The sequence below is a fragment of the Paramisgurnus dabryanus genome, chromosome 18, assembly GCF_030506205.2.
Source record: "Paramisgurnus dabryanus chromosome 18, PD_genome_1.1, whole genome shotgun sequence".
NCBI classification, from domain to species: Eukaryota; Metazoa; Chordata; class Actinopteri; order Cypriniformes; family Cobitidae; genus Paramisgurnus; species Paramisgurnus dabryanus.
In genome coordinates this window covers 8181424-8194751 of record NC_133354.1, presented here as the reverse complement: position 1 = coordinate 8194751, position 13328 = coordinate 8181424, and the positions used below count along the sequence as shown (strand labels likewise).

Here is a 13328-nt window from a genome sequence, read left to right as displayed (position 1 = left end):
CGTTAGTTTCTTGAGTTGCCATTCATTTTTATTGCCACTATAAAGTAATTGATGTGAATCCATAGATGTGAAAATATCCAAATTTTGATACTTCATACATAAATGCAAGGGCAGAAAAATGTTTTTTCTTATTGGAACAGGGTTTAAAAAGCAACTTTCTTTCCAGAGATTTACTGTGTCTCCACATTGTTTAACACAGACAAGAAACCAATACCAGGTACAAAGTGAACATCGGATTTATCAAATGGCAAATGTGTACAAAATGCGCACTTGTAAAGTGACATAAAAGATCACTTATAGACCAGAATTCCATTAAAGAGAGGGTTGACAATACACTCTTTTAAAAAATATATATGACAGCTAAACTATTAATATAATGAACACTAGTGGTGGCTCGTGACTGCTCATCCGAGGGGCACAAATTAAAAATATGTGTTTGGAGTGTCGTGTGTTGCTTACGTTTTTGAAATATGTGTTCGTTGCATCATGTGAACCATGCGCATCACGTGTTTTGTCAAAATAAGTGCCTGCTGCACACGCGTCAAAACCATTTATGATAAAAGAGACGCACACGTTCACAAAATACACGCATGACACTCCCTTAACATTAAACTCTGATTATGCATGAGATTATGCGAGTATCTGGCAAACGCGAGCGTCTCTTTTACATAAACCCTTTAAACGCATCTGCAGCAGGCACTTATTTTGACACGACATGTGATGCACATAGGATCACTTGACGCGTGGACCACATATTTTGAAATGATGAACCACACACATGACGGGCTACATATACGTTGTGACGAACTTTGCATTGAGAGCCCTCGAAAAAATAAGTCACCGGCCGCCACTGGTAAAAACAACATTCTATAGGTTAACCCACATACATTAAAGTACATGTTCTCAGTTTGTGACAGCAACAATATGATATTAACCATCCAGCCAAATTTGAATGATTAAAAACATGTAATAATTAAAATAAGTTATCAAAATCTTGTAAAAACAGGCAGTATTTTCTGCTCTTAAACGCTGGGGGCGTGTGCGCTGTCGGCTCTGAAACCCCGCCCACTCATAGGAAAGCAGCTATAGTCTATCTAAACTTTCATACAGTTATTAGCTGAATGGATGCTTGTGATTGTGTTAGGGGCGGGACCATGCTTGGTGCCTCCAGTGCATCATCGAGCCACCGCGTTAGCCCCGCCCAAATAATCCTTAACACAAAAATGTGGAAAAACTGTTTAACGATAACTCTACAAATCAGTCTTTGTAATGTGTTTCAGCAAAACATGTCTAACATTTATAATCTATTTAAAGTTGTGTCAGTTGTGCCAGGTTTGCTGTACGTACCGTCAGGAGCCTCGCTCAAAGCTTTACCGGACATCTCTCGCTCCCCGACCAGCCACACGTAGCCTGAGCCTGTCATGTTGAGGAAGCGCGCTGTTTTGTACACGGCGGCTGCGTCTTCCTCACTGAAGGCAGACAGACAGGCTTACAACTACTGATCATTCAAGCATGCAATTATTCTGTAAATCCCTCTTGGTTTGTTTAGGTGTTATGGTTTTCCAAATGGCAAGAACTACAAATATCTAGATGACTCATTGTGATTCTCATTTGCAGGTAATTAAACAGTGAAAGGTGAAGTGCAGCTTAATGAAGCGGTTTATTGGAGATTTTAGCAAGGATGGATTATGGACTGATAGTACACTTCAATACTGTGAATATTTACTTTTATGCATTCAGTCTATACATTATTTATCAGTAGCCTACGTGGGTTCCTTGGGATCAAACCTGTGGAGTTACAAAAGCACTTTAAAGGGGACAGAGAATGAAAAACCATTTTTACCTTGTCTTTGTTGAAAAATGGTAGTCTACCCGCATTCACAAACATACAAAAAGTGCTAGACATGCTAAACATCTCAGTCTCATAGAAATTCCTCTTTTAGAAATGCCAGTCATAAAACGGCCCAATCTGAAAAACTGATGCTTATGACATCACAGGCATCTCACTGCCCCTCCACTTTAAAATAATTGGCTAAATTTTTTGAGTGGCAGCAAAGTCAGCCAATCAGTAATGAGATTGCAAGTTAAGCCAGTAGGGGGAGCCAAATAGGTGCAAAACCACTTGTTTAAAATCACTCACCCTATAGGAGCTATCTGAGAGAGGTTTTTAGGAAGCTTCTAAGGCATTACAGACCCAAACAAAACATTTTTTGTCTACATGTCACATCACAGAACAAGGATAAATACTCCGTTCACTCATTCTTTGTCACCTTTAAAATATACATTTATCAGAAATGCTCCATATATGTGCTATGTATTCATTTTTATGCGTTTGGTGGACGCTTTTATCAACATGATCTCACGGAAAGTCGTGTTATAGTCATGAAAAATGAGATTAATTTATTCGTGTCCATAGAAATTTCGCTTTTTTATGTGCCTTGAGCATGAATATCTTTTTCGTGTCACTTGCACAAATTTCTATAAATAGTTTTTCGTGCCGTGTCCCGTGGTCATTTTATGTATTGTTTTCTCATTTTTTTAGCCATTTAAAAATATTGTGTTTGACACATGAAAATGTCTCTGGTTACGTATGTAACTGTTGTTCCCTGAGAAGGGAACGAGACGCTGCATCTCCCTTGCCATATTTCCTGCGTCTCTGTGACGTGTCTTTGGCAATATTTCAGATAGCGATATACTTCCTGGCTTCCGCGTCACCTTGTCTTTGTCGTTAAGCCTCCCCATTGGTTGAATTTGATATACACATTCAGATGCACTTACCCCTGGAGGCGTCCCCAAAGCAGGCGTCCTCAACCAAAAGGAAACTGTAACAATGTATCTTAAAAGGTAACATGATGTAACATTGCTCTCACTTTTTTGTCCCCAAATTTAGTGCTTGAATTTAAGGGTATTGGACCTGGAAAGCCCTTGATAGGTCCTTGAATTTGAAGTTAACTAAGGTGTGGGAACCCTTAATAAATTAATCAAATTGTTCGTGACTATAACACGACTTTCCGTGAGATCAGTCTGGATTTTATCCAAAGCGTCTTACAGGGCATTACAAGATATACATTATTATCAGTAAAATAAAAAAATAGTACCAAGCTGTCCCTGGAGCAGTACCTTTAAAAATGTCCTAATATGTCCCAGGAAGTACAGATATGTATACATTTAGTATTTACAATATGTACCTTAGAGGTATTATGTATGTACTCTTTGGTGTATGTACTGTACTCTTTGGTACCCATATCTAACCAAAAGGAACTCCTTGGGTACAAAGGTGTACTTTTTGAAAGGGTACCAGCCCAGTGACGGCTAAGGACCATTTTTCTGACAGTGTAAAAAAATTATTTGGTAATCACCAATACTGTTAGTTTAAGGAAGCTGTGGCACAAACCTAACATTGGGTGGTGGTCTAATAAATTAATTTAGCATTGTATTAAATCTCATAATGGGAATAGATGTAAAGGACCTCTTACCTGGCAGACAAAATGATCACTCGGGCTTCCAGCTCTTTGGCCTCCAAGAGCAGAGCAGTCAAGTTAGTCTCCTGGTTGAACTGAAGCACTTTCTCGGCCTGAGGTTGGGGTACACAATCATTCAAAGAGGCTATTTACTCCCATAACTGAACCATGGTGCCTCATCTAGCACTTTTGGTTGGTTTGGCCGTGCCTGTTATTTCTTTAGGGGCTGAAAATGGGGTAAATTATAGAGTTCCAGGGAAACTGGCTCAAATAAAAAACAAAAATAAAAGAATTAAAAAGCTTGAAAAGCCAAAAATCTGCATTGTCGCATGCAAACTGAAGGTTATCAAGGCTCCAGAGAAGGACGTGCATGTTAGGTCACAGGGGTGAGACCGATGCAACCGGAAACTAAAACCAGGTGGAAGGGGAGTGATAGGTGAAGGGGCGCAATTTCCCCAAAGAAACAGTCGAGAAAAAGAATTAACGAGGGAATGCTGCAAGAGGATAATAGATTCGGAGAGTGTTGTCCCAATCGGATCTCCACAAAGGTATGGGCTTGCATTTTTTTTTTTTTTTTTTTTTGGACTTGAATCATGCATCATCATCCTTTATTGAAAAGGAAAAAATGGTGATGAAAGAAGCGGAGCGTTTTTATAGATATTTCTTGAAACGGAAATAATAAGAATTATTCAAAAGAAATCCATTCTTCATTTAAATCATAAAAAGGAAAAAACACGTGCTACCAAGAGAAGGGCATTTCTGGGTTGGCCGGTGACTGGCTGGGCTGGTTCTAGTAGCTACGTTCAGAGATTTTGGAGGGCGGCGTGCATTGACCATGCAAATATACCTTAGGTCCTCTTTTGCTGTCATACAGTTGATCTTGGTTTTCATAGTTCCTTTTTTTATTCTGATGAGTAATGTGCACAGAGAAAATATGCAGACACAGAAGAATATTATAAACAGTTGAGAATGGTGGACAGTAAAGCAAACAAAAAAATTTCACTTTCCTGCTCCGAATCGGAATCTTTAACACTGGGGCTTGCAAAAAACATCAAGGACCGGATCTTCCAGACTTTAACAAGGCCAACAAAATGCAACAACCCTCATCGCATTACAATCGATAGAGTCCGTTTTGCTACATTCACAAACTAAGTGGTGCTTTTCATCAGCTACTTGCAGTAGCATGCGCACCTACTAAATTATGTATGTGATGTTATTTAAAATTCAATACAGATGATAGACTACTCCGATAACAAATCACTCAATATTAATCAAATGTTGCTTAATGCATACAAAAGAGCCAAAAGCCGAGGATGATGGGTTGGTTTTTTTATCTGCACCATCTTGAATTCTCCTCGTCTGCTCTTTTTTGAGGGCAGTGGTCTCGGGGGTGAAACCCTGATGCCATTTCGCAGAGATATAAATAATCTTCCCCTGCACATCATCCTAATGGTGCAATAGGTTAGACACGTTTGCATTGCGCCTCTGAAATGATGCATGACCCATATGCACGTCATTTGCTCATTTAAGCACCGCACACAAAATTAGGAAGACGAATATAAGACCTTCCCAAGCAAACTCTATGCCGCAGTCATAATCCCTGCTGTGTTGTGAATGAAAACTACAACGGACACTCCAGTAAAATGATAGCTAAAGCAATATGAACATAATCCTTGGTGTGTAGTGAACCAAAATAGACACGGTGCAGTACAGCATGCGAAAATAATTTGAAATTCAAGTGCTGTTATGCGGACACAGATCAATTTGTTGACCTTTTCAGTAATTCAGACACGCTAGCCTTGATTTTATTTCTCTCTTATGAATATAAATACTCTATTTACTATCAAAGTATATTGTTTTACAAAGCATTGTGTACATCGGATGTTTACAATTATCATCACTTAATTATAAGATTGAAAACATGCATTAGATTATAATTTTTTTTATGAAGCAGGAGCAACAATTTTGTGTGATAAGAAGTGGTTGAATTATAATACGTAATACATATAAATACAATTGCAATGTCAAATAACAAAAAATTAGATGACAGACGTGAACTTCATATTACATGTAAGCACCACAAAATGGCTGCCAGGTTTAGACACAAAGGGCCAGATTTGCTAACAGCTTGCATCAACACAAACCATCTTTTGGCGTTAATAAACAACTGTTAGGATTTACCAAAGATGCGTAATAAAAAAAACAGCTTTGGCGACACTGCGATTTAGTTTTTTCCTTTCAGACACAAAATTTATGGAAGGAGAATATTTAAATGAATCACGGAATTTGCGCTTTTGATTTACTAGCATTTGCGCCATTAATTTAACTTATGGAAAGCATGTCTTAACCCCTACGCTAATTAGCGCTGCTCTTTATAGATTGAGTTGGTCATTATGGAAATGAGATTTTTGGGCTTGTGTTCTTTAACATGTGCTTTGTCAATAAATCACCCGCAGAAATTTCCACTCCAATTGGCGCTTTATTGAAATTGCTCTATCATGCTAATTTGCCCTGTTTAGTAAATCTGGCCCTAAATTTTATAATTTAAGGAGTTCATAAAATAATAGAAAATAAATCACTGTTATATCTAAAATTAGTTTTGAGTCCATTGAGGCTATTTATTTATTTAAAAAAAAAAAGTAAGATAATTAAAATAATTCTAGCAGCTGCTCTGATTTTTCTTAAAAGAGGGAAAGGAACCTTTTATGAACATTTACATTTGCTTTCATTCATTTAGCAGACGCTTTTATTCAAAGCAATTTGAAAAGTGAGTGAGCATAACATTTTGTCTAAACAATTACCTTTACACCAGTTTTTAATGGAGGCTCTCAGATGTGACATATTCTGTCAGTAATATGAAATACATGAAATGATTAAATGCACAGATGTTCAATCAATGATTTCTCAATAACATTAATAAAACTCGGGAAAGGTTTTTTTAATGGCATGTTTCATACAAAATTAGATTCAAAGTGCTTTACAAAGGCATTAAAGCGGAAAGCGAACCTATAAATGTCATGGTAAAAACCAATAGAGTACCTAAAAATGAAAAGGAAGCAAAATGAAAGCCTAAAAATGTATTTTTAAAAATGTATCATTAAATTTCAATAGCCTACTTCATAATACTGTCTCATCATTTATCAGAGAAACTAACAGCTCAGCTAGTTTTCTTTGAGCACCCTTCGGGACATCCAGGTTTACAACATCTTCGCATTTGTCAGACCCTTTTATCCAAAGCAACTTACAGTGCATCAAAGCCATCAGTATGCATGTTCCTTGGGAATCGAACCCATAACCTTTTGTGTTTGTTAACGCAATGCTCTACACAAAAACTGTACTAGCTACTGTCAATGCCACATAGATTCAGATAGATAGATTCAGAAAGATAGATTCAGATAGATAGAGATAGATACAGACAGACAGACAGACAGATTCAGATAGATAGATTCAGATAGATAGATTCGATAGATAGATTCAGATAGATAGATAGATTCAGAAAGATAGATTCAGATAGATAGATACAGATAGATAGATAGATACAGATAGATAGATAGATACAGATAGATAGATAGATACAGATAGAGAGATAGATACAGATAGATAGATAGATAGATACAGATAGATAGATAGATTCAGATAGATAGATTCGGTAGATAGATTCAGATAGATAGATTCAGATAGATAGATACAGATAGATAGATAGATAGATAGATAGATAGATAGATAGATAGATAGATAGATAGATAGATAGATAGATAGATAGATAGATAGATAGATAGATAGATAGATAGATAGATAGATTCAGATAGATAGATAGATTCAGATAGATAGATAGATTCAGATAGATAGATAGATAGATAGATAGATAGATAGATAGATAGATAGATAGATAGATAGATAGATAGATAGATAGATAGATAGATAGATAGATAGATAGATAGATAGATAGAAAGATAGATAGATAGATTCAGATAGATAGATTCAGATAGATTCAGATAGATTCAGATAGATAGATAGATAGATTCAGATAGATAGATAGATAGATTCAGATAGATAGATAGATAGATAGATTCAGATAGATAGATAGATAGATAGATAGATAGATAGATAGATAGATAGATAGATAGATAGATAGATAGATAGATAGATAGATAGATAGATAGATAGATAGATAGATAGATAGATAGATAGATAGATAGATAGATAGATTCAGATAGATAGATACAGATAGATACAGATAGATAGATAGATAGATAGATAGATAGATAGATAGATAGATAGATAGATAGATAGATAGATAGATAGATAGATAGATAGATAGATAGATCCATTAAATAGAAGCCTCTCTGGGTATGTTACTCAATTCACACCATACTGAAATAGTTTCACTGTTAATAATCTCTCACAGCAAAGAGGGCAACAATAATTACCTCGGTGCTAAGCAGAGGGGATTTGGGATGGCGATTTAGCCGTCATCCCTTAGGATACTGAGCTCAACCTCTGCGAGATCAAAATTCCCACTATACTTATCACCACTCTAAACCAGCTCATAGGAGGAGGACAGATCTGCATTGCCAAAACTCATATGGCTCCAGGGCATAAACATGCCTGACCATTATTCCTAAAAAGTCACTGATGCTTTGCAATGCCCCAGGTTAAGGTTTTCATTTTGCTCCCGTTGAAGATAGACACAGGAGTTTTCGACTATGGCAGAAAGCAACATGAAATGGCCAGATAACGCACTTTAAGTCAAATCAGACCACGTTAGACTCTGGTTTTAGAATGTTAGCCAACATTTAAAACATGATATGAAAGACGTGTACATGTGACAAAAAACATTTACGTACATTGAAGACCCTCACGTTACCTGCATGTACATACAAACCCGCGCACAAGTGGATTCTGGGAAACCTGCCATTATCTTACCTTGGTTTCTCTCTCCTCCAGCAGAGTTTCTAATCTCTTCTGCGCGGCTCTGCCTTCATGGTCGTCACTGACGATTAAAATGATGTGATTCCAGCGAAACTCGCGCATCATGTCAAACCACACATGGGCCTGGTGAGAGTACGGCGGTACTGTACGCAGGAAAGAGAGATGGATGCTCTGCAAGAAGAGTATAGTGTTTTGGTACCAAAGAGTGCATATTAGTACCTCAAACTGGTACCAAATTTATATAGGTACAGCTTTATTTAATCTCTCCTATCGCTCACCTTGTCTGAATAAATGGACATCCTGGTGGTGAGCCCTACTACAGGAATCCGATAAAATCCTGCGGTGTATGAGACCGGTGTGGGAGTGAGATGGTCATTAGACTGTGGTGGATGGCTTACCAGGATGGCATACACCTACAAACAAGATCAGAGAACTGGTTTTAAACCAACTAGCTGCTGTCAAGGCTAGATCACAGCCGAGTGAAGTGCTTGAGCTATAGAGGAGATCCTTGACGAGACCTATAAATCACTTCACGGTCAGACGCACTAACATTTAAACTGATCGATGATGAAGGGTCTTTGGTTGGACTCGAGGGAGCAAGAAAAACAAAGTGCGACCAGTCTTTCACACATAAAAATGTATGGTTTGTCCTGTGTTAACATAATACAGCAAGTTAAAGGGACACTCCACCTTTTTTGAAAATATGCTAATTTTTCAGCTCACCTAGATTTAACATTTTTTGGAATCCATTCAGCTGATCTCTGGGTCTGGCGGTACCACTTTTAGCATAGCTTAGCATAATCCATTGAATCTGATTAGACCATTAGCATTGCGGTAAAAGAATAAAGAAAGAGTTTCTATACTTTTCCTATTTAAAACTTGACTCTTTTGTAGTTACATCGTGTACTAAGACAGAAAGAAAATTAAAAGTTGCGATTTTTCACGGCAGATATGGCTAGGAACTATACTCTCAAACTGGCGTAATAATCAAGGACTTTGCTGCCGTAACATGGCTACAGGAGGCGCAATGATATTACACAGCAGCCAAAAATAATCCCCTTAGTAACTTTCAATGACAGGGGACTATTTTCAGGCACTGCGTTATATCATTACGCCTCTTGCAGCCATGTTACGGCAGCAAAGTCCTAGATTATTACGCCAGAATGAGAGTAGAGTTCCTAGTCATATATCTGCCTAGAAAAATTGCAACTTTTAATTGAATCTGTCGGTCATAGTACACGATGTAACTACAAAAGAGTCAAGTCTTAAATAGGAAAAATATCTTAATATAACTCTTTGGTTCTTTTTTTTGCGTGATGCTAATGGTCTAATCAGATTCTATGGATTGTGCTAAGCTATGCTAAAAGTGCTAACGCCAGACCCGGAGATCAGCTGAATGGATTCCAAAACGGTAAAAATCAAACGTTTAACTCTAGCTGGATAATGAGTATATTTTCAAAAAAAGTGGAGTGTCCCTTTTAAAAAGTTTATGGACATTGTGTGAGCATTTGTAACCATGGCAAAGTGTGTGTTTAACTCTTTCCCCGCCATTGACGAGATATCTCGTCAATTAAGAGAAAACGCTTCCCCGCCAATGACGAGATTTTCCGTCTTTCCGCAATACCGCTATTATCCACCAGGTGGCGCCCTTCCGCAACTTTTTAAAACCGGAAGTATTGCCCTATGGCAAGCTGCTGCATGTCCGTGTCTGTTTTAAAGATCGCTCTGGATGGGATCTCTATGAAAAGTCCGTCATAAAAATGGAATTATTTTTGCTTTTTGCTCAAAATATGGTGTTTTTGCAAAAACCTACCCATATTCAAAAGCTGATTGCAAAAGAACCACTAAAGGTAGGATGAAACGTTTTTTTTTTGTTTGAAAGCAGAGGGTCTGTTCTTTCATTTGGTATATTGTATGTTTATTTATTTAAAGAAGAACATTTTCTGGAAGGCATTAAACTTTGGTGAAAATCATGAAAAACGCTGGCACTGGCTGGCAACTTTTTTTAAAAACGCTGGCGGTGAAAGAGTTAATTTTGTTAAAAATATATTCCTTTTAATTTAAACAATAAACAAAACAGACAGACGAATGAGAAAGAGAGGGAGAAAAATAGAGAGAGATAGGTTGATACCTGTATAGATGGATGGATGGATGCAGAATGATTCAGACAATGTTTTTGCTTTCAAAAAATATGCTGTATTCAGAAGGAAAAACAATCATAAGACAAAAAAACAACGTTTGGCAAAACCATGTGGCTCTGATAGCTTTGAATGCTGACAGCCCGTATGGTTGGGCTTGAATCAGGGATCTCAATCCAGCAATGCCTTCCGGCACGGACTCCATCTGTCACACAACGTCTCCCTTTAGAGTGGGCAGAAACATTAGTGAGCCAAAAAGTGATACACGGTAATTCATTTAGCAATAATCCTGATATTCAACTGAAGAGCTACAGAACCTAACGCTCCACATTTATCTAAGGTTAATTATTTAGTAAGGCACAGGAGGCCAACGGTTTTACCAAGAAAGTGTGCAAGAGAATGAGAATGAGACAGCGGGATCTTATTCACGTTCAGCGCTTATATAGACTACTACCTCAGCAGTCTGTAATGACATCACAATGCACTAAAACACTTAATGTGCTTTCTGCGTGTGCAGGCTTTTAATGAAGAAAAGCTTTCTCAAGATGAATTACTCCCGAGAGTGAGGCAGTGGTTTATAAAAAGTGCCTCTCTATCTATCTATCTATCTATCTATCTATCTATCTATCTATCTATCTATCTATCTATCTATCTATCTATCTATCTATCTATCTATCTATCTATCTATCTATCTATCTGCCTGTCCCTATAGGCATTTTGATAATGGATTCCTCCCACAAACAAATCACTTCTGATAATGATGCCATGCTGACTACCTAACTATTTTTGTCCATCACAGGCCGCTCAGTAAAAACAGAAACTAGTTTGCCATAAAAATCTTTAATTTGTTGGTGCGTCACCTCATATTTCGCAGCTGCTGCCCCCGGCCTGTTTCATAATATCTCTCTCATACCTCACATCAAAGCCCTGAGGGGTCAGCCGCAGTAAGTTAACCTTTCTTCACACTGATAGTCTATCGACGTGTATGAATAATTACTTATGCTATCCAACTTAGACATCTAAACAAATCTATCACACATCAATTTCCAAGCCTGTGCAGGGGTGTTTACATTTATGCATTTGGCATACTGTTTTATCCAAAGTGACTTGTACAGGGACCTTTTTATCTGTTCACTCATGATTTTACGGTACAGCAATGCTCTATATTGTAAAAAAAACTGTATAGGAATTTCAGATAATAGGTATTCCCACTGTATATTTTAGCTGGTATGTCTGATACATGAATTGATATTATGTTTGACATGTATAGCATTCTATTTGCAACACAAATGTCATGGGTTCGAATCCTCTAATAAAATGTACACCTTGTAATGCCCTGCAAGTCGCTTTGGATAAAAGTATTTGTCAAATGCATACATTTAATAAGATAATGATATAATGTATATCATGCAATACCATGCTATATCACGTGAAATGCTCAAATTAATTTAATTTACTCATAATAGCTTTTATTATTTATGATGCAAAAACGTACATTTTGGATGTTATACTTGCCCTAAAAATGCGGTTTTTAATTGATATTATACGATATCATGCATTAATGCTTATGCCATTTAAAACGTCAAATAAATCACTTTGTTACTGACATCTGTTTGGTTCTTATGAAACTTTTTAGGTCACCTGAACACGCTCACACATAATCTATAAATGTTAAAATATACCAGGGCGAAATTTAAACACTAAAATCTCACCTGACTGGAAATAAGATCTTCACAGACCGACAGCGCCATCTGAATCGCGTTGGCTTTGTGAGTGACAGAGATGGCGGTCAACTTGAATTTTTCCCTCCCGTACACCTGGTTCGCCTGGGTAACGGCATCTTTAAACACCTGCTCGTATCTCTTTTGGCTCAGGACGGCTCCGATGTTCACAATCTTGGGCTCACAGCCGCCTCGCACGCACGAGGAGACAACAAACGCGGCCAACAGAAGAAGACGCATCGTGCGCACGGCAACAAACGCGCACCGGCGTTCCTCTATTTAGTGCTACTGGAGGGTCGTAGAGATGCACCCTCGGATAGCACCTCACGTAATTTTAAAAGACTAAACCCAGCGTCCAGTGTGCCAATATCTTAGGATGAAAAAATCCCAAGTGCCAAATTCACTGCGGCGATGTGTACATGGTCACCGGTTCTGTACACAGAGACCCCTGCATTCATTGCACCAGTTTTTCCCTATATAGTAAGCTTGACGCATAACGCATGAAACCCGACAGGAAAAATGTGTGGCGTGTCGCGTATCGTCCGACTCTCTGTCCGTCGGCTGTTGTTCTGCTTGAGAGGCGATGCGACGCTCGCGGCTGAGCGCTGTCCTTGGTGCTGACAGCTGTGCTCGCTCTTCGGCGCGCGCCCCCGCAACTCCTTCGGTTTTGCGCGTTGGCGTTCAGCTCGAATTATAACGCTACACTGTTAGAAAGCATCCACGCGTTGAATTCAAAGGGAGCTTATAATTGCTTTACAGCCAGAGAAAGGAATGGAGCTGTTTAAATAAAAGGATATACAAAATTATACAAAATGAGCACAAATACAAAGCATATGCTTTTGACGGCAAAGTGCATGACCATTTGCAAATTAATTTGAGTGTTTATAATTCCAGGGGAGTGGGGGGCCGTAATGGGTTCTGGCAAAGTGAAACAGTGAGTTATTTCTTTACACATTTTCCAAAAAAAGTGTTTAGAAAAGACAGATGGAAGAGAGGCCCAGAAACATGTATTAATATAAAACAGGCCTAATTATAAACCTTTAACATCCACAAAACCTTTATGTTGTATAAAATGT

General features: G+C 38.0%; 1 protein-coding gene across 9 annotated transcripts in view; it reads right to left on the bottom strand.

The window, feature by feature from the left end:
- The window catches only part of grin1a (glutamate receptor, ionotropic, N-methyl D-aspartate 1a), a 41687-nt gene extending 28714 nt beyond the window's left edge, over positions 1–12973 (bottom strand). For 2 of the 9 annotated variants that reach the window (XM_065244022.1, XM_065244020.1), the window contains exons 1-6: positions 12244–12965; positions 8672–8806; positions 8388–8564; positions 4309–4368; positions 3477–3574; positions 1348–1469 (exon numbers count right to left, since the gene is read on the bottom strand). In XM_065244022.1, the coding sequence (XP_065100094.1) occupies positions 1348–1469; positions 3477–3574; positions 4309–4368; positions 8388–8564; positions 8672–8806; positions 12244–12492 (841 nt within the window). In that variant the 5' untranslated portion in view covers positions 12493–12965. Of the gene's footprint in view, positions 1–1347; positions 1470–3476; positions 3575–4308; positions 4369–8387; positions 8565–8671; positions 8807–12243 lie in introns of all 9 variants that reach the window. The other 7 variants (XM_065244019.1, XM_065244015.1, XM_065244016.2 and 4 more) reach the window with 7 other exon arrangements.
- Positions 12974–13328: the final 355 nt, after the last annotated feature.